Source organism: Sphaerodactylus townsendi, linkage group LG10, assembly GCF_021028975.2.
Source record: "Sphaerodactylus townsendi isolate TG3544 linkage group LG10, MPM_Stown_v2.3, whole genome shotgun sequence".
NCBI lineage: Eukaryota > Metazoa > Chordata > Lepidosauria > Squamata > Sphaerodactylidae > Sphaerodactylus > Sphaerodactylus townsendi.
Genome location: NC_059434.1, coordinates 66,534,232 through 66,554,583, shown reverse-complemented (window position 1 = coordinate 66,554,583; position 20,352 = coordinate 66,534,232). Strand labels below are relative to the sequence as shown.

Here is a 20,352-nt window from a genome sequence, read left to right as displayed (position 1 = left end):
CCGGGCCCTGCGGGACCTTGATGAATTCTCAAGCAGGGCCTGTAAGACCGAAGTTGTTCCACCGGGCCTTTGAGTGTCCAGTCGCTGAGTGGCTCCCCCTTCTTCCTCCCCTCTCCTTCCCCTGCATCTTCTTGCACATACCATCTGTTGCACTTTACCACCTATTATCCTCCCAGAGAGGAACCTGACCCCTCCCTTTTCTTTTTACTGGGGTGATCTTAATTGAATTGGCCATAATAGGGCACCTATTATGATGCTAACCGCTGTTTTTAAGTAGCTTTTAATGGATTTTAGTATTATATTGTTGTTATCGATTTAATTAATTGTATATGTGAATGTTGTTCACCGCCCAGAGCCCCCAGGGGATGGGGCGGTTTATAAATCGAAACAATAAATAAAATAAATAAATAAACCTGCGGCTCTCCAGATGTTCATGGACTACAATTCCCATCAGCCCCTGCCAGCATGGCCAATTAATTGTTGGAATTAATTGGCCTATTGGCCATGCTGGCAGGGGTTGATGGGAATTATAGTCCATGAACATCTGGAGAGCCGCAGGTTGCAGACTAGCCTAATCTCATCAGATCTCAGAAGCAAGCAGGGCGTACTCTGGTTAGTACTTGGGTGGGAGACCGTCAAGGAAGTTCAATTTTGCTGTACACAGGCAGGCAAATGGCAAACCCACCTCTGAATGTCTGTTGTTTTGAAAACCCTAGTAGGTTGCCATAAATTGGTTGCAACTTGACAGCACTTTCCACTACCACCAGTTCTTACCTATAAAGCCATTCACAATCTGGTATCCACATTTTTGAAGGACCACCTCTCACTATTTGAGTCTGTGCTACGGTCAACTAGACACAATAACCATACAGTATGGAATGCTAGGCTTTTACTGTGGTGGCCCCCATGATATCGGGCAGCTTTCTGGAGATTGCCAGGAAGCATCTTGCCTTTATAGCCTTTAGAAGCGCGCGCGTGTGTGCGTGTGTGTGTGGGGGGGATATTTCTGGTCCTAACATGTATCTGAAAGATCACTTATTGGTATATTTGAGGGTATATTTGGGTATCTGTGTGCTATCTTGTATTCTTGAGATTACTAGTATCAGTTACTGCAAAATTCAAGAAATCTTCAGGAATATCTGGAAATATTCAAGGTTGAAATTTAGAGACCCCCTCAGGTCAGTTTTTCTTCAATGGTACAAGTTTTCCAGGCAATAGGAAGGACAGGGAACAAGGAAGCTCTCCCAGGATACGAGATTGGAATTGGGGGGGGGGGGCACTTCTATGCAGAAAATATGGTGACAGACATGTTATTCTTGCCACTCAAAGGGAAAAAAAACTAAGAACGTAACTGGAATAAGAGAAGCTAGGAAAGTAGATTTAAAACATGTAGAAACAGATCCCACAAAAGCACTTGAAAATCAAGCTCATGCTTGCTGTGTTGCTGTTACCTTCCTTGTTGGCAAGGGTCAATGAAGACAGGCTGCTGGTTCGATTGGGCTCACCACATTGGCTGTCAGTTTAGCAGGGGTTCTCTGGTTTGACATTGGCTACACTGGGTTTGCAACAGTGTCCCTCGCTTCAGTTGGTTCTGCTGGGATTTTGTGATTTGGCCTTGGTGGTGCTGGCTCTGCTAGGATTCTCTGGTTTAATACTGGTTCTCTTGGGATTGTTGGTTCTATTTGCAGTTGGAGGCTTTAGGTCAGTAGTTGCTATTCTGTGTTTGGTTACTGAATTCTCCTCCGCCCCCCGCCCCCCCCCCCGGAAACAATGACAAGATAACTGGAGGCACCTCATTCAGGGCCCATAGCATTGATTCCTTGGTCCAATATGCTTGAAGGAGAGGTTTTTAGTGGGTAGGCAGCACAAGGGCTCCCGCAATGCTCCAGCCCTGTCCCAAATCCCTCATAGGGAATAATGGAATCTGAACAATTCTGGAATCTGGGGGGGGGGGGGGGAGAATCCTAAAACATTGCGGACACAAACATGAATTGGGCTTGCTGCTTTGACTACTGGAGTAACTTGATGGGAATACTGTAGCTGCTTAATAGAAATACAACTTGTCTGGGCTTTCTTAAAAGGGGGACTTGTCTTCTACTTGGGTACACTGATCTGCTGATCACTGCTAAGCAGACACAATGGGGGCTTGATGTGAAAGGTGATTCACTGCATACACAGGTAGTGTTGGAGAATGTGCACAAACTCAATTCAACAGCAGAGAGGAGCAGCACTGAGAGCAACATCTGGCAAATGATGCCCTTCAGGCTGCTTTGAGTTTCAAGAGGAAAAAGTCTTTGGAAATGGTGGTTCCTTGCCTGGTAAATGGTAAGAATCAGTAGCACCAGTGGGGGTGGATTGGCTCCAGTCCCAGAACTGACCCAGGCTTCTGGCTCGAAATTGTACTCACCACCTTCTGCTTCTTCCATTTTGTTTCAAGCAGGAGCAACCTAGTTCAGCTCCCCACCAGTCAAAAACAGAAACGCCCAAAGCCTGCATATTTTCCAATAATTTATCACGTTAGCTAAAAGCAGACATTTTAGAGTTAGAGGACATGAGTTTGTGGGCAGATTATAGATACAACACAATATTTTGGAATAGCGTGACTTCCTACATTACAGAAAGCATCGTGAAGGGAGAAACAGGTAAGTTGGCAAGGCAGTTTAACAGTGCATTCCTAAGGAGAATTATGGCCACTTATTTCCATGGACTTTCAAGCAGGTTATTCCATTTACGGTTGCACTGCCAGTAGGCCATTTGTTCTCTCAGCCTTTGCCTAGTAGTTTGGCTCTAGAGGAGAGGTCTTAGACAACCAGTCTCTTGCCTTTTTAAATCTGAAACAGTGTGATCCCATACCCCTTGTAAATACATACAATGTAAGTCGGTATAAAAATGAAAGTAATTACTTTTTTCTCTAGTATACATTATTTATTATATATTGATTACTATTTAATAAAAAGGCTACTGTTTTTAGGAGGGATTGTTTTACATTCAGGTCACTTATGTATAATCTTCTCTTATTTGGGGGTGGTACTGCACATTCAGGTGGTCTTTCAAGTAAACATGATGTATTCTTACTGGAACTATTGTTTTAATCTTTCTTGTAAACTACACTTAATCCCTCTTTTGTGAGAAAGGCAGGTCTATAAGTCCCTCTTCACCTGAACACTACTTAAAAGTAAGTTTTGTAAACAGATACAAAACATTTCTATACTAGTTTTGTAAAGAAAGAAGTTATAATTTATTGTCAAAGGCTTCCATGTTGTGGGTTTTCTGGGCTGTGTGGTCATGATCTGGTAGTTTTAGCTCTTTTAACGTTTTGCTCACATTTATGGCTGGCATCTTCAGAGGAAGTGTGCCATGGAGAGAAACCTATCTTACTGTGACATGCTTCTGAAGATGCCAGCGGTAAATGTGAGGAAAGCGCTAGGAGCTAAATCTACCAGACCACAGCCACACGACCCTGAAAACCCACAACAGTCAAAAAAAGTTTTAACTTAACTTGCTGTTGTTTTCTTAAGTGTGCTAGAAGAAACCATCGCCCCCTTCCTGTTCAATCTGTTTTTAAATGACCTTGCCCCTACTTTGAGAACAATTGACTCACACTGTCCCTTCTTAGGGAACATGCCACTGCCAATTCTGCTTTATGCTGATGATGCGCTCTTACTATCTCGCTCCAAGGTTGGCCTATCCCGCCTCCTACATAAATGCAGTGAATATTGCAATAACAACCTGCTGTCAATTAACCCTCTCAAATCTAAGATCATGGTCTTTTCAAGTACCTTCAAGATTTCTAACTGGCACTTAGATAATGACTCTATTGAACAGGTTAAGTTCTTCAAATATTTGGGAATCAATTTCCATCACAAATCTAGTTGGGTCAAACATAGGGAAACTGTTGTCAAGAGCTGTCAAATCACCTCTGCTGCCATTGAAAGGTTTTTCTTTACTAAAGGTGGCAGATTTATTCCGGCTGCTCTAAGGGTATTTAATGCCAAGGTGTCCCAACAACTTCTCTATGGGGTTTCCCTATGGATCGAAGCCTGGCATATATCCTTGGAGCGAATACAATCTAAATTTTTATATAAGCTTTTTGGGGTCCCCCATTGCGTACCTTACACCGCCCTCTGCCTCGAGGCAGGATTACACCTCTTGGAAACAAAAGCATGGTGGGCCACCTTTAAATTTTGGATCCGGTTATGTTTCCTTAACAACCCTAATAGTCTCATTTATTGCACCCTCCACGAACTTCAATCTTCTACCTGGTGGGCTCATATCAAATCAAAGATTTCCTCCCTGGGTCTTTCTTGGGACCAGCTCCTTATGCTTTCTCCTAGCGAGATACAACGTTGTATCAAGGTACGGCTATTCGATCAGGAACACCAACATCTAGTTAGTAAAGCAAGGAGCTTGTTCTCTCCCCTCCATTTTAACATCATGCCCGGGAAATGCAAGACAGCAGCATATTTGACTCTATTGAACAGGTTAAGTTCTTGTGGGTGGGGCGGTGGTGGGGCTCATCTCTGGAGGGGATGAGTCTGCCTATCGGAATGAAGTGGACCGACTGCTCTCATGGTGCAGGGAAAATAACCTGGTTCTTAACACTAACAAGACAAAGGAGCTCATAGTGGACTATAGAAGGAATAGCTCAGAAATTCAGCCCTTGACTATAAATGGAGATCAAGTGGAGCGGGTGGCTAGTTTTAAATTCCTGGGCGTTATGATTAAAGAGGATTTGACCTGGGGAGTACAGACTACCGCGGTGGTTAAGAAAGCCCAGCAAAGACTGTACTTTCTGAGACTTTTAAGGAAGCAACAACTAGATGGAAAACTTCTGGTGTCCTTTTACCGCTGTGCTATAGAGAGTGTCCTAACCTACTGCATCTGTGTATGGTTCTCCAGTTGCACAGTGGCGAATAGGAAGGCGCTCCAAAGGGTGATCAATACTGCACAAAGGATTATCGGCTGCCCTCTCCCCTCCTTGGAAGAAATCTACAATGCCCGAAGTCTAAATAAAGCCCAAAATATTCTAAGGGACCCGTCTCATCCAGCACACTCTCTTTTTAAACTGCTACCATCTGGCAGACGATACAGGGCCCTCAGAACTAGGACAAAGAGGCTTAGAGACAGCTTCTACTCTAGAGCTGTGGCTATGCTAAACTCCGCTGCTTCATATTGATGTATTTGGGGCTATGTAGGGATGGGTGGAGGATGATGATGTATGAGTCTGAAATTGCATGAGTCTGAAATTGTATGAGTCTGAAATTGTGTGCATCGAGGAATGCTGCTGTAAATTTCGTTGTGCGTGCACAATGACAATAAAATGCTTATGCTTATGCTTATGCTTATATTTAAACATCTTGTCTGACCCTAAGCTGAGGTGGCTATTGACCAGAGCGAGAACCAACACATTTCCACTAACCTTTTCCCCAGAGAGATTCATGGTACCTTCACAGCAAAAGCGTACCTGTGAATACTGTCAAACCTCTGAGGAGTCTTTGGAGCACATTTTATTAGTTTGTCCAAAATTTAACAATTTTAGACCAAACCTGTTTTTAGGGGATCCCTTACTGGTCTATCCAAGCCTTTTTAATCTTAAATTGAACTATCTTCTGAATACAGAGAATCCCAAGCAACTGGACATAGTGGCCAAATTCTTGCTCACTATTACGAAATGATTTCCTGGTCTCCTCTTTCGCTCTGATGTATGCATTTTTGAAACAGGAGTACCTGTTTTATCTTGTAAAACTGTATTTGGATTACTTAGTTCTGCTATGTTTTAATGCCTAATAAAGGTCTTTGAACTTGAACTTGAAACCATTGCTTGTTGGGGGCACAGAAGCCTTAACAAGTGCTAGGAAGGCAGAATTACTAGGGAATAAAACGCAAAACCCACAATTGTATGTTGTCCTCTTCTCGGTGCCACCACATAAAAACATTGAGGCACATTAAATATCTGACTTTATTACTCAGCTCAATCGGTATTAGGGTTTAACAACGCAGTTCTATTATTTCTTCAATTTCTTCTGAGCGGCTTTCTTCTTGACCATCTGCAACCTCTTCATAGCGTTGAGCTGTGATTCTTGAGAAGTAGGACCCTTCACAGAAGGCGACTGATTGCCAGATTCTGTGCTTGATTTGCTGGCGCTGCTTCCACTACTGCCTGCTGGCCCCCCACTTCCATTTCCGCTGGTTGTCTGGCTGCTGCTGCTGCTGCTAGAAGGAGCTGAACTGCTGGGACTTGGGAGTCCAACTTTGCTGATGTTATCGCTGCTGACTGAACGACAAAGACCAGTTTTCCCCAAGGTCAAAGGTGGAAGAGGCTTCAGCTGACCAGGGCTTGTGCTGCTATTGGGGGATGCTATTTTTGATCCCAGGCCCACTTTAGCTGTTGCCAGGCCTGACAGACCCACAGGTTTCTGGTTATTTGAGGGTGTGGTCGGCTTGCTGCTGGTGCTCTGGCTTGTGGATCCCAACTTAGTTGTTGACGGGCCTGCAGAGGATGTTTTTGCTGCAAAGGCAGCCCATCCCGTAAGGCCACTGGTTGAAGAGGAAACGCTGGCATTGGAGTTGTTGCCAGACACAGCAGCAGAGGTCTGAAATATAAACAAATGCCACATTAGCAACAAAACATAAGAACATAAGAAAGAGCCCGGTGGATCAGACCAGAATCCATCTAGTCCAGCACTCTGCTACTTGCAGTGGCCCATCAGGTGCCTTTGGGAGCTCACGTGCAGGATGTGAAAGCAATGGCCTTCTGCGGCTGCAGCTCCCAAGCACCTGGTCTGCTAAGGAATTAACAATCTGTTACCCAGCTTTCACAGGTTGTGAACTTATTTTTAAGGAATCTCCACCAGCTGCTAAGAGTGTAACAGCACACAACTATTTTAAATAGCAATGGGGAAAATAACTCAGCTTGGCAATGTGAGAGGCAGGTTGGGTAGGGATCTTTTAAGACTATGTATACCAGAAACGGCTTGAAACATATCTGCAGAGAATTCACAAAAGACCAAATTGCAGTTTTAAATATTTTTATATAAATTTTGTTTGCAAGCAATCATACAGTAAGAAGTAAAGGCACATACACACAGTTCCTAAGTATATAGATAGGGAGGAAAAGATAGGTGGGATGATAGCGCAGGGAGTTGGGAAAGCAGGGATTATAATGTTAGCTCTAAATCTCAGCTGAAGAAGATCTTGTAGAAAGCAGTGATTCCTATGCCAGCATGGAGAGTGGGGGCCACTGAAGCCAGCCTGGAGGGCTTGAGCCAGCATTGAGAGCCAGCATTAAGAACATAAGAACAAGCCAGCTGGATCAGACCAAAGTCCATCTAGTCCAGCTCTCTGCTACTCGCAGTGGCCCACCAGGTGCCTGTGGGAGCTCACATGTAGGATGTGAACGCAATGGCCTTCTGCGGCTGTTGCTCCCGATCACCTGGTCTGCTAAGGCATTTGCAATCTGAGATCAAGGAGGATCAAGATTGGTAGCCATAAATCGACTTCTCCTCCATAAATCTGTCCAAGCCCCTTTGAAAGCTATCCAGGTTAGTGGCCATCACCACCTCCTGTGGCAGCATATTCCAAACACCAATCACACGTTGCGTGAAGAAGTGTTTCCTTTTATTAGTCCTAATTCTTCCCCCAGCATTTTCAATGAATGCCCCCTGGTTCTAGTATTGTGAGAAAGAGAGAAAAATTTCTCTCTGTCAACATTTTCTACCCCATGCATAATTTTATATTCAATCATATCCCACCCCCCCTCAAACATCTCCTATCCAAACTAAAGAGTCCCAAACGCTGCAGCCTCTCCTCACAAGGAAGGTGCTCCAGAAAAGCCGTTCTGAGCACAGTCCAGTATAAGCAGGAGCAGGCAGAACATTCGGTGTTCTTCTCATAATATCTCATGATTCTTCCAATTACAGAAAAAAACAGATGCGTTTTTTTTAAAGTTAGTTCCAAAGTTCTGTTTCCCTTTCCTCTAAAAACTAAATGAGCTCAACTGTAGCACAATGCTTCTCTGACACATCCACAAAACCACCCAGAAATTAAAGAGAGGTCAGTATTTGTGAACTGAACAAGCCCAGCAGAATTTGTGGTTATTCTGGCCACTTTTCAATTACATAGCATATTACCAAGACAATAGAGGGCGAATTCTAGACTTTAAAGAAATCATATCATATTTGGCCACCTCCAGCCAGCTGTCACAAAACTCAGGTAGCTCCAGAACTTCACTCTTTTCCACCCTTCCAGATTTTGATACATAAATACGCATGGTCCACTAGATAAAGATTGTCCTAGCTGGGGGCAAAGTACAGTTCAACTACCTTCAGCTTATACTCCTGGCCTGGCCAGGATTCGGGAATCTGATATAAGCCAGCCACTTGTGGTTAAAACAGCCAAGTCCAAGAGAGCAGGCAATAGAACCATCAAACTGACTTACCAGACAAAGCTTTACAGACACAAGATTTTAACATGTTATCAAAGCTAAGAAATGCACACATTTTCTGTGTGAAACTATACCTCATTTACCATTTAAAACGTTAGCTACAAAACAATTTTTTGTAAATTAAGGAAGATGTATACTCTATCATCTCAAACTGACTGGCATAATGGCGTAACAGTGTTTTGATTTTGGATTCTAATTGAAGGAGCCAGTTTCACAATGAAGGAGGAAACGATGTATGCAAAGCACAGGAAAAAAAAGGCATTTTCCCCACAAGACAGTTTATATACAGCACCTTGACTTCTGTCCTCTTAAATGCTAAGAAGGTTGTCGTGGTGTCCAACTTCAATTTCAGTTCTGGTTTCTTTGTCAGTGAATCTTTCACAGCTGGAGCTACTGAAACTACAGCAGGGGCCGGCTTCTGGGAAGGCTTCTGTGTTTTTTGAGCCTGTGTAAACCACATATACATTCCTGTGTTACTATTCCAAAAATGGAAAGAATCTATATCGAAATGCAAACCAAAGCAAATAGTTTATCTGTTAAACATTCTAACAAGTAGCACCTGGAACTGAGGAATCAAGGGCCACAGTACATGTGAGGGGAAACAAAAGCTTGAAATATGTGGGATTTTAGGCTGGGTAAGAAACAGGTATTTGAGAAAAACACAGGAAGTAGGGATTCAAGTCTGAGAAGTAGGTCTTACTGCTGGTTCAATCACGTCTTATCTTCTAAGCTTAAACATAACATAATTTCAAGTAGTCAATCACCCAGGGCAAAGATACTTTCAAAATACCTGCATTTTAAAACATTCGTTCAGAACTTATCTACTCAATGCTCTTCCTACTAATAAACTACTGCTAATCAGTTACTATTACAGAAATTGTGAACTTGTTTCACCTTGAAAAGGATAAAAGACGCTAAAATGAAAATTATTTTTAAAGCCCTATGGTTGCCATTAGGAATTGCTTGATATTTACAAAATCTAGCCCAATATTTTTTTAATTCTCTCACTGAAATAATAACTTTCAACAAAAAAAAATCAGGACTTGACTGCATTGAATATCAGCTTCCTGTACTTTGACTGCCTCACCTGACTTCTAAAATAACAGTTAACTGAACATTATTTGATAACAGGCCAACTTTAAACAGGTCAAATTTATACAAGCTAATTTGTTGAAAATATACCAGCACGAAAATATACCAGCAGACTTCAGCCATGGTTAGGATACCAGGTTCTGCAAATTTGAGGAAATCCACTTTGTGAGCAGAAGGGAGCTAGGGCAAAAACAGCTTTTTTTCCTCTGCTGAGATTACTTGGGTATTGGTTGACAAGCAAAAAGGAGGACCAGAAGAAGGAGAAGAGTTTGGATTTATATACGCCCTTTCTCTCCTGTAAGGAGACTCAAAGGGGCTTAAAATCTCCTCCCCCCACAAACCCCCTGTGACTATCCCAAGGTCACCCAGCTGGAGTGTGCTGGAGTGCACAGGCTAATCTAATTCCCCAGGTAAGCCTCCACAGCTCACGTGGCAGAGTGGGGAATCAAACATGGTTCTCCAGATTAGAGTGCACCTGCTCTTAACCACTACACCACTGCTGCTCTCGAGAGGAGAAGGAAGCTGTAGCCAGCTGCAGGAGGACGTTAGGAGGAATAAGAGATTTCCTTGCCTCTGTGATTCCACACTAATGATACAGGACATGCTATGTACCCAAGCAACCTTCTTCCCTACAGTACCCAATCCACACTTCTTTTTAATTCCAAGTAGCAATAAGACTGGCAACCCGCCTCTTACCATCTTTTTCATTTGCCTGATGCATCGAGCGCAGTACCACACTAGGCGAGGATCGTTCACCTCCTTGTCTGTCACTTGAGGTTTATGGCAATCTTGGTGATAGAGATTATGACACTCCTGGCATTCCACTAACTGATTCCCAGAAGTAACCGTCATTTGCCTGTGAAGCGCAGAATTCAGATCACATTAATATCACCTTCTGAAACAGAATCTGGAGCCTTAACATGTGACTTTCCATATGCCTCTTCTGTACAGAACTGTATAAATGGGAACAACAATATGAGTACAGAAGCTGATTTGTTGGTGTTGTTGACTATTTTGTACTCTTTCCTCTGTACAACAGTTAGGAATATAAAATAGTCTAGAATGAGGAGATGAAGGAACAGAAAAGATTAGTCCAGCAAAGTGAAGCTGATAAAGACTTCATGTTGTATGGGCTTCTGTTGGAAAGATATATAAATGACAGTTTAGTGACTTCCTGAAAATGGAAATATGCCTTTGAGGTAGTCAAACACCATTTCCCTAATGACGTCTTCTTTTAAATGACAAATCAGGTTGCTTAATTGCTAAGCTGCTCTCACACATATCCCCATGGTATCCGTATACAGGTAACCATGGAAACTATTTGCAGACGGGTGGGAAAAAGAAGTCTCTTATCCCTTTATTTAATGGGGAAATGAAGACAGAAGACACTGTCCAGATGGCTATGGATCCTTTTTTAAATAGCCTGGTTGAAATATAATTTTTTAAAAAATCTTTTTTTTCAAATTCTTGAGTATGTGCATTGCAATCCTAAGTAGGTAGATTCAAAAGGAAGTCTGATTCAATTCACTGAGTCTTACTCCTTAGTAACTGAGATTAGAATTGCAGCCATAAAATTAGAATCTCACTAACACGTTTCAATGACAGATCAGAAGAACTGTCTAGCTTCATTACTTGAAGAACATTCTGATCTACATATTTTAAAAGCTATAAAGGACAATAATTGTGGCCTATATTTTTAAACAAGGATTGATTTTAAACTGGTCTTTGAATGTCCAGTGTCTTGGGGAGAAGAGAGACAGAGAGAGAAGCTAATATATGCAAGATAATTAACAGGCTTTTTGGAAAGGTGTGCAAGTTTTTTCCCCATAAATCCTCCTTTTTGACAGACCGATTGTCAGTTGAAAATCACACAGAATGTTTTGCTGTTGAATATTTAATTACACTTGGAAACTATACTGCTGGCTGAACACATTTGTTAAGATGAACAGATCTTCTGAGGTCTCTCTTCTGACTGCCGTAGGGATTCCAACATTTCTGTTCATTCTGCTACTGCCAATTTCATACTTCTATTTAACACAGATACATATACCATTAATCTGGAGTGCAAACCGTAGCCTTCAGTTTTGTTACTCAAGGGCAATTATTTTTAACTAGGTACTACTTGAGGATACCTTCTGAAATTAAATGGTTAAAAAAGTGGAAGTTAGTTAGCACTACATGCCCTTAGTTGGTGGAGTGAATGGTGGGAATTGGAAAGGTTCTTTTGAAATTCAAATGATATAGATGCACCAAGCATAACACTCAAGCCTTCTCTGTAAGTCTGCAAAGAACTAGTTTAGACAAATCCTATCATGTTTATCACAGAGCAGACTTTTTAAACTATAAACTGTGCTCATTTTAATAAGCAATTAGGCAATTTTATTCTCTTTTCTAGACAATGTACATGGCTGCATTTTAGTCAGTTGTCAGGATTGTATTAAAAACTACTGTTAAGATTCCAAAAGGTAACCCCTATATATATGTTTTCAATGTGTGCTTTTGACATTATTGAGCCATTCTTAATGATTGCTGTCCACTCCCACCTTTCACTTATGATGCTGGAAAGAAATATACCAAATTGGTGACTCCAGGAGCTTGAGAACAGAACACAAATAAAGGAAAGCAGGAATTTCTCAGAGGCTCATTCCGGACATGCAGAATAATGCAGTTTCAAACTGCTTTCAGTGCTCTTTGAAGCTGTGCAGAATAGCAAAATCCACTTGCAAACAGTTGTAAAATTGGTTTGAAAACGCATTATTTTGCAAGTACGGAAGGGGCCAGACATTCCAGCATCATGCACAATATTGAGGGCTATCATTTAACAGTTCTGCATACCTTGTGATACAAAAGGGACTAATAAGCCTTGTTCTACTGATGTCAGTCTGATTTCTGATGGCCATCTGGAATGCTATTCTGATGCTTTTCTGTTTTTTACTTAAACTAAGCTCTTTGAATATCTGTAGGATCAATAGGATGCTGAACTCAGAAATCTGTTCCCAAATCTTAATAAGAACATATTTTGCCACATTTTAATATACTGGGACAGCATCTCCAGTTACACTTACAAACAGCTTTTAAAAAAAGTAAATGCTTACTACAAAAGAAACTGGTTTATCATAGGTACCATACACACTTTTCATTCATTTTTTCCTAGGGTGAACATACTAGCTTCTTTTATCATTTATTTTTAATAACTACTGAACTCAATTCTATTTGGTTGTGGTGGGTTTTCCGGGCTGCGTGGCCATGGTCTGATGGATCTTGTTCCTGACGTTTCACCTGCATCTGTGGCTGGCAACTTCATGCAGGCGAAATGTCAGGAACAAGATCCACCAGACCACAGCCACACAGCCCAGAAAACCCACCACAACCAGTTGAATATGGCCATGAAAGCCTTCGACAATACATCAATTATATTTCTTTAGACAAATTTATCATTTACAGTCTGGTTGTACACACAAGGTGGCATGTCTAACCATATACACATCAATGCATTTAAGCATGCCTATCATCCTCCTCATCCTCCTCTTCCTCATCCTCATCTATTAGGCTTACATACTGCTCTTCCCATGAACTGGCTTATATACCGCTGTTTCTGCAAAAATCTCACAGGCTTGCACAACCTTTGAAAAAGCTGAAAAAAGTTTGGAAGCATTTTACAACTTAATGAAAAAAATCTTTCATTTCATGAACCAAAGTTTAAGGAGACAAGCCCAATGTTCACGACTGTTTTGGAAAGTTTCTTAAAGGGAAAAGTCACTACTGCTCAGAACTAGAATAAAAATGACAAGCTATGTTTTCCACATCTGGTGAATAGGCAAAATGTATGCAACTCACCGACAAACAACACAAGCCAAACCCATCTCCATGGCAAAATCATCAGCACTGGTTTCTTCAAAACTGGAAAGATCTGGCATGGCCAAATCCTTGCTAGTCTGGACTGTGACAGGAGAAGAACGAGCTTCTGGTTTTTCTAGCCTTGGCTTTTTCGGAAGGTCAACTGCTTCACTGACTTCTAACTTTATCTATATAAAAGACATACACACAAACAGAGCTGGTTATAAGTAAGAAACAGACTGGTTTGCAAGCAAAAGTTACCAAACGTTCAATAAAAAATTGACTATACATGTACATGACCATTCATCAATCTAGGCACGAACTCCCAATTCCTGTACATCTTGAGGGGCTTTGAATTTTTCAAGTTAATCATGAGAAATATATTCTTGCTACAATAAGAAGACTGTTGGCAAATCAACAGCAAATTGCAACTGCAGCTTAAAGCGTCTAAAAGGAATACTTCGTTTAAAATGATCTGATCTGCGCTTGCTGTCCTTCTTGTGAAGCAAAACTGATGGTTTTGAATTTAAAGTATGACTCATTCTTTGCAAAAATACATAATAAATAGATCCGTGCCCCACCATACTTGTAGACCAGAAAAAACAAATGCCAGCCCTAGAAATAAAATGCCTTTTCTAGTCGATCAACAGCACAACTTTTACAATCCTGGAAAATGTTATATTAGGTAGGTCCATACTATTGGCCCTGTGTTACGATAAAAGGAGGACAGTTTCTCTAACAGGGCCATCCTGTTTACATCCTTTTGAGCTCATTGGTTACGGTTCTCAACCTGTGGGTCGCGACCCCTTTGGGGGTCGAACGACCCTTTCACGGGGGTCGCCTCTAAGACTCTCTGCATCAGTGGCATGGCCAAATCCTTGCTAGTCTGGACTGTGACAGGAGAAGAACGAGCTTCTGGACCCTTTCACGGGGGTCGCCTCTAAGACTCTCTGCATCAGTGTTCTCCACCTGTAAAATGAATAAATGTTAGGGTTGGGGGTCACCACAACATGAGGAACTGTATTAAAGGGTCGCGGCATCAGGAAGGTTGAGAACCACTGGTTGCAACTCTGCTTAGGACTCCATTGGAGGGCTATCAGGCCCCTGACTAAGCCAAGCTTTGAACTAGGGCTTTCAGGCTCATCACTCATGCATTTAACATTCATGCTGGTTGGTACCAGGAAGAGGTAATTATGCGTATTCATTAAACAGAAGCCCTACTATCAAGCAGTCAAAAACAGTGGTGGTGGGTAAAGTGAAATTGCAAAGGGATGTGAAATAAACAAAAGGCTAAACAAAATCAACATGCTCCCTTATCGGCATGTGGCACTGAAAAACAGATAAGCAACTTTGCTGGGCGCCCTTTGAAAGCAAAATGGTTTCCACAGAGATTTCCATAGAAATCAGCTCACAGTTTGGAAAGCAGCAAGCAATTAAACAAGTAACATATGGCGAAAATGCAGCAAGCGGAGCAGGCCGCATTAGTACTCAAGGATTAATGCTACCCATACTGCCTAAAACAATTAACCAAGAGCCACAGTTTGAACTAATATGTGCTTTGTAAAATCCCCTGGGTGTGTTTCTGCCATAATTGTGGAACTTACTTTATCAGCAGGCCTCTTTTCTGCTTCTTTTTTCACCTTTTCGGCGGCAGTCGGTTTGCCATTATTGTTACCTGAGGGAAGGCTCAAGGAAACCTTTGGCTCTTGCTTAACAGAAACTGGCTTTGTAATAGATACTTTGGGCTGATCTACTTCCTGAATAAAGCAAAACAAATAGGTTACATGAAGGTAACACTTTCAGATATTTGCTACTTCTGAGTTCATAAAGTTAAATAAGCTCCACATTGTACTTAACTTTCTTACAGTGCAATCCATGGTGGGGTGGGGTGGGGGACGTCACCACTGGGAACGTTCCCAAAACACCCCCAGCAGTGCCAGTCAGGGGCAGATTCTGTGTTTGGGCACTGAGGAGCCTTGCGGTACACTGCCACTACTGACACATTTGCCTCTTGCACCAGCATGAGGGGCACCTGCACCCTTAAGCTACATTCACAATTCATTCAGCTCCCCGCCATCTATGGATTGCACTCTTAAAATGTGGCTTGGATGGCATTTTATTAACTCAGGCTAGTTCACCAGTTGAACCATGGTTCAGTCAGCCTCATCTAGAAGTTATTAACTAATAAAAAGGGGGGGGGATTGCCTCTGATGCAAAATCCAATCAAGGCAGGAGACTGATCGAAACTTGGCACAGCCTTTAAAGTTTTGACCTACAGAATCAGCAACTTAACTAAGATCTGACCTTGTAAGCCAAAGTCAGACAATACTTTTCCCAAGCTAGATTTTAAAGATAAGAATCTCACTGTGTAGGTTTTCTAGGATTGGAAGGTGCACAGTTTTGAACATTTGCATTGCTGACATTTTATTGCTGTCATCCCCTTGCCAGTGTCACACTCCCGCACTGGGTCTGTATGTTCTCACATGCATGTTGCGTGTTTGCCTACATGTAAATTCATTTTCCCTCTTTCTGATACAAGATGTAGAACCCAGTCTCTCAGTAACCATCACCTTGGAGTACACTAGTAAGGCTGTTTGCGAGCACGTATAAAGCACGTATTCAAGCTCTTCCTTTGTATTGCCCAAGCTTTGAAAATTGGTACATAAACACCTGGAGCCTGAACCTTTGTCTCCATAAGACCTGGGCCTCCCAAGCAGGCTTCTGCTATTTGCTTGCCTTCATTTATACCCCTATATTGGTAATCCCCTTGTAGTATCAGTTTAAAGCCCTCCTGATGAATCTGCCCAGGTTTCTGCCTCCACAGGGGACTTGTGACTTGCCACATCTGCTTTTAAAAGGGACTGTTCAGCATGCTGGTGAGGAAGACTTTTGGGGAAAGAGGCTTGCAAAAAATATTATTCAAATGGGGTGGGGGGCTTCTTCAGTTGCCAGCATTTGAGAACCACTGGTACAGAACACCGGTCATTCATTTCAGTACCTTCAGTGATGGGCGATAGCTGGAATCAGTCCCTCTAGCCAAAGATTCATCAAGCAGTGCTTTCAGTTTTTCAGCAGAATCCTTGCTCTTTGAATGCAGGAAGCCCAGAGCTTTCAGGAAAATAGGGTCAAGTTCCAGGTTAACCGCAGCAGCCATAGCAGCATCTCCAAATTAAAACAAACAATGAGGGTAACATTTAAACAAACAGAAGACATCAACACAATACTGCCCTCCTGGGAAATAATCTGGTTTGTTAGTTCAGGACAGAGTTCCTAGAAGTTAACCTGAAGTGAAACATCCTTGCATTTGGAAAACAGGTTGCCAAGCTCTTGCAATCTTGTCCTTGCAGTGGTCCAGTGAAACCAGAGAGATTTACATTAGATTATCAGCTGTATTCAGCATACATAAGCATAAGCATTTTATTGTCATTGTGCACGCACAACGAAATTTACGGCAGCATTCCTCGATGCACACAATTTCAGACTCATACATCATCCTCACTTTCCCCTTCCTCCACCCATCCCTACACAGCCCCAAATACATCAATATGAAGCATTATATACATATACAGCATTATATACATATACATCAATATATATGAAGCATTAAATATATTCATAAACATGCATTTTTTAAAACTGTAGTTTTATAAAAGCAAAACTTAACATCCCTACTCTTTATATTGACTTTATCTCAAAGAAATAATTTTTGAACAGATTTATAATTTGACTTTCGGAGTTCTCAGAATAGCCTGTATAGCAAAGGCACATAATAGTTTTTGTTTCTAAAATTATAAAATGCAAAGGTAACCCTGTGCAAGCACCAGGTCATGATATTTGCTGGGCAGACTATGTTTATGGGGTGGTTGGCTATTGCCTTTACCAGTTGTCTTTAATTTACCTCCATCAACCTGGACCTCAAAAGGAAGCTTTATACACAGGATCCCCTGAAATTACACTCTTGTGACTAGGTACTGCATCTTCACACAAGTAAAGATACTTCCTAATTAAGGGGAAAAGAGAAACATTTTGTACAAGGGAACTGAAAAGGTACAAGCAAAATAGTAATTTAAAAAATCCTTGGTCTTTGATGGGATTTCTCTGCCATCATTCACTCACTCTAGATAAAAGTACCACAGACCAGGATTGCTACTTGTAATATTTTATGAACTTTTCCAAGTTTGGGGAACTCAGTCCAATCCACAATACTGGCTGCTTTTTAAACTGGAAACATATAACCTGTTACCTGTGGCATGCTAAGCAAGTACTCCACCACTAAGCCACTACGGTCCTTAAATAGTGCAAAAACGAGCAATGCAAATCAGCAGTCTATTTTCCAAGCAAAAAATTTGAGACACAGCATGGTGTAGTGATTAGAGTGTTGCACTAGTATCTAAGAGACTAGAGCAGGAGTGGCCAACCTATGACGCTCCAGATGTTCATGGACTACATTTCCCATCAGCCCCTGCCAACATGGCCAATTGGGACTGTTGGGAATTGTAGTCCATGAACATCTGGTGCGCCATAGGTTGGCAGCCCCTGGACTAGAGTTTAAATTCCCAGTCTAGACAGGAGGTTTGCTGGTTGACCTTGGATTAGCCATTCAGCCTGCCTCACCAGACTGTTGTTGTGAGAATAAAACAGAAAAGTGAGAAAGTGAGGGGCACATCTTTATAAAAATAAAGCCTAAATAAAGAATATTCATTGCCTGAAAATGGAAAATATTCTATTCTTATTTAGAATACCATCCTTTAACAAAGTTGGAGTTCCACAGATGCTGACAGCTGTGAACTGGGAGATGGCCAGTTCAAATTGCGTAGGCTTACTCAGGTGATCTTATAGCAAGTTCATACTTTCTCAACCCTCTCCCATTTACAATGTACCGGTAAAAATAATAATGTTGGTCTATTTTACAGGATTAACCCTGACCTTGTCAGATATCAGAAGCTAAGCAGGGTGGGCCCTGACTAGAAATTGGATGGGAGACCATCAAGGAATACCAAGGGCAAGCAATGGCAAGCCATCTCTAGCCTGGAACACCTATGGGGTTGCCATATATTGATGTGACTTGACAGCAAAGAAAAAAATCTTACAGGACTACTGTAATTATGTAAAATGCTCTGAGTATAACAGCCATATTAAGTATTTTCTATTGGCAAGAGGATAGCCACTAGGGATACCATAAAAAGCCTGTCCTTGGTCTGAAACTATTGGTACAACAATTGAGCAGATAGTCATGTTGGTGTAACAAAATTCAAAACCATCTGCCCACTAATGCTTTTTACTGAGCCCAACCAAAATACACAAGCCCTTCTGACACAATCTTACATGTACTGAAAGCAGCACATATACAAAGGCAACAAACTGAGTATGCTGCAATATCCCTTCATATGCACAACTGCCCACTTATCAGCATGGAGTCTATGGTCATCACAAATGTACCCATATTACACCATCCCTGTTGCCATGAATAATTGCTCTAATGTTCCTGATCAAAGGGAGGAGATCCATATATGTACACTTCTCCAGAGCATAGAGATTGCTCATGAGTAGGTAATTGCACATAGGCAGAGGGGAAAGGTCAGCATTCATGTACACACCTTTTCTAGGAGCATGGATTCAATACCCACAAAGCATCATGTAGGAGGCTACAGTGGTCAAACATTTGAACTCTCCCAACCTGTTCCTCATAAGTCAGCAAAGCATTCCACTGACAAGAAACTGAGAAGGACGCTTCATATCAGGACTTGAAATAACCTCCTTTCTGTCCCCGCCGCCACAAGGCCGGCGAAGTGCCCAGGAGAACTGCACCATGTTGGGCTTTTCTGCTTGCCCTTAACAGAGCTGGCTCACCGCGGTGCAGCGCAACCGCATGCAGAGCCAATGGGACTTAAACTGTAGCAATTCTCCACCAAGTGGCTCAATCGCTTCTTGCAATGCCGGGAACACAAAGGGGCGGCCCTGCGTGATATTAATGGAGAGGAGCTGTTTAGAGACACAAATCTCCATAAACGACCCCCCCCCCCTTTATTTTTACCTCAGGTGACTCGCTGGCTGAGGAAGAAGGGACCAGCGGCGCCTTCCCGGCTCCTCTCTAGGCTCGCTGCAAACCCCTTCCCCGCAGTTACCGGCTGTGCCCTGGGCCAGGCAACCTCCGGAAGCGACGAAAGGCCTTCTCCCGGTGACAGGAAGAGGCGGGGCGGAGATTGAACGGCTCGGAGCTGAGAGTAGGACTGTGCCAGAGGCCATCTGTGGGGATTGGGTCGCGTTTGTGCTGGAGCTTAGCCCGCCTGATGCAGCTGTACCTCTGAGCACGTGCAGAGGGCTGTCCCCACCTTCCGCCCCCCCATCCCGCGTAACAGTTATTGTAATTCGTATGAAGGTAACAGCGGGAAGAGAACTAAACTGAAAGAGAGCTCCAGCTGCCTTCCGTCCCCTGCTGGGCTGCCCATGTGAATCAGCAGCCGCTGGCTGATCTAAGTGCTGCAATTTGCTGCTCGGTTCATCGGTGCAGCCTGTTTTTTGGGGGGTGAGCAGCCTCCACTTTGTGCCTCTCTGAGTCCTGTTCCGCACATGCAGAATAATGTACTTTCAATGTATTGCTGAAGGCTTTCACGGCCGGAATCACTTGGGTGCTGTGTGTTTTCCGGGCTGTATGGCCGTGTTCTAGCAGCATTCTCTCCTGGCGTTTCGCCTGCGTCTGTGGCTGGCATCTTCAGAAGATCCTCTGAAGATGACAGCCACAGATGCAGGTGAAACGTCAGGAGATAATGCTGCTAGAACATGGCCATACAGCCCGGAAACCACACAGCACCCAAATGTACTTTCAATCCACAATAATTATAATACAAGTTATAATACAAGTGGTTGTGGTGGGTTTTCTGGGCTGTGTGGCCATAGTCTGATTCATCTTGTTCCTAATGTTTCGCCTTCATCTGTGATGCACCTCTGAAGATGCCAGCCACAGATGCAGGCGAAATGTT

At 42.5% G+C, this 20,352-nt stretch overlaps 2 protein-coding genes across 3 annotated transcripts in view; one reads left to right on the top strand and one right to left on the bottom strand.

Annotated features, from left to right (window-relative positions):
• Nucleotides 1-5,941: 5,941 nt before the first annotated feature.
• Nucleotides 5,942-19,564, bottom strand: INTS12 (integrator complex subunit 12). Its single transcript, XM_048509041.1, has 7 exons — nucleotides 19,407-19,564; nucleotides 16,371-16,534; nucleotides 14,977-15,129; nucleotides 13,373-13,560; nucleotides 10,232-10,391; nucleotides 8,736-8,888; nucleotides 5,942-6,593 (listed from the first exon to the last, which is right to left on the bottom strand). Exons 2-7 carry the CDS (start codon nucleotides 16,524-16,526, stop codon nucleotides 6,006-6,008), a joined length of 1,398 nt encoding a protein of 465 aa, XP_048364998.1. The 5' UTR covers nucleotides 16,527-16,534; nucleotides 19,407-19,564; the 3' UTR covers nucleotides 5,942-6,005.
• Nucleotides 19,519-20,352, top strand: part of GSTCD (glutathione S-transferase C-terminal domain containing) — a 52,623-nt gene continuing 51,789 nt past the window's right edge. The window contains exon 1 of one of the 2 annotated variants that reach the window (XM_048509039.1): nucleotides 19,519-19,898. The gene's annotated coding sequence lies outside the window, so the exon portion shown is untranslated. The remainder of the gene's footprint in view (nucleotides 19,899-20,352) is intronic. The other variant, XM_048509038.1, reaches the window with a different exon arrangement.

Coding starts and splice junctions, on each gene's coding strand:
- INTS12 (XM_048509041.1), bottom strand. CDS start 16,526: ATGGCTGCTGCGGTTAACCTGGAACTTGACCCTATTTTCCTGAAAGCT. Junction 10,392..13,372: donor TTGGCTTGTGTTGTTTGTCG/GTGAGTTGCATA, acceptor TGCGCTTCACAG/GCAAATGACGGTTACTTCTG. Junction 8,889..10,231: donor TCAGGCAAATGAAAAAGATG/GTAAGAGGCGGG, acceptor TGGTTTACACAG/GCTCAAAAAACACAGAAGCC.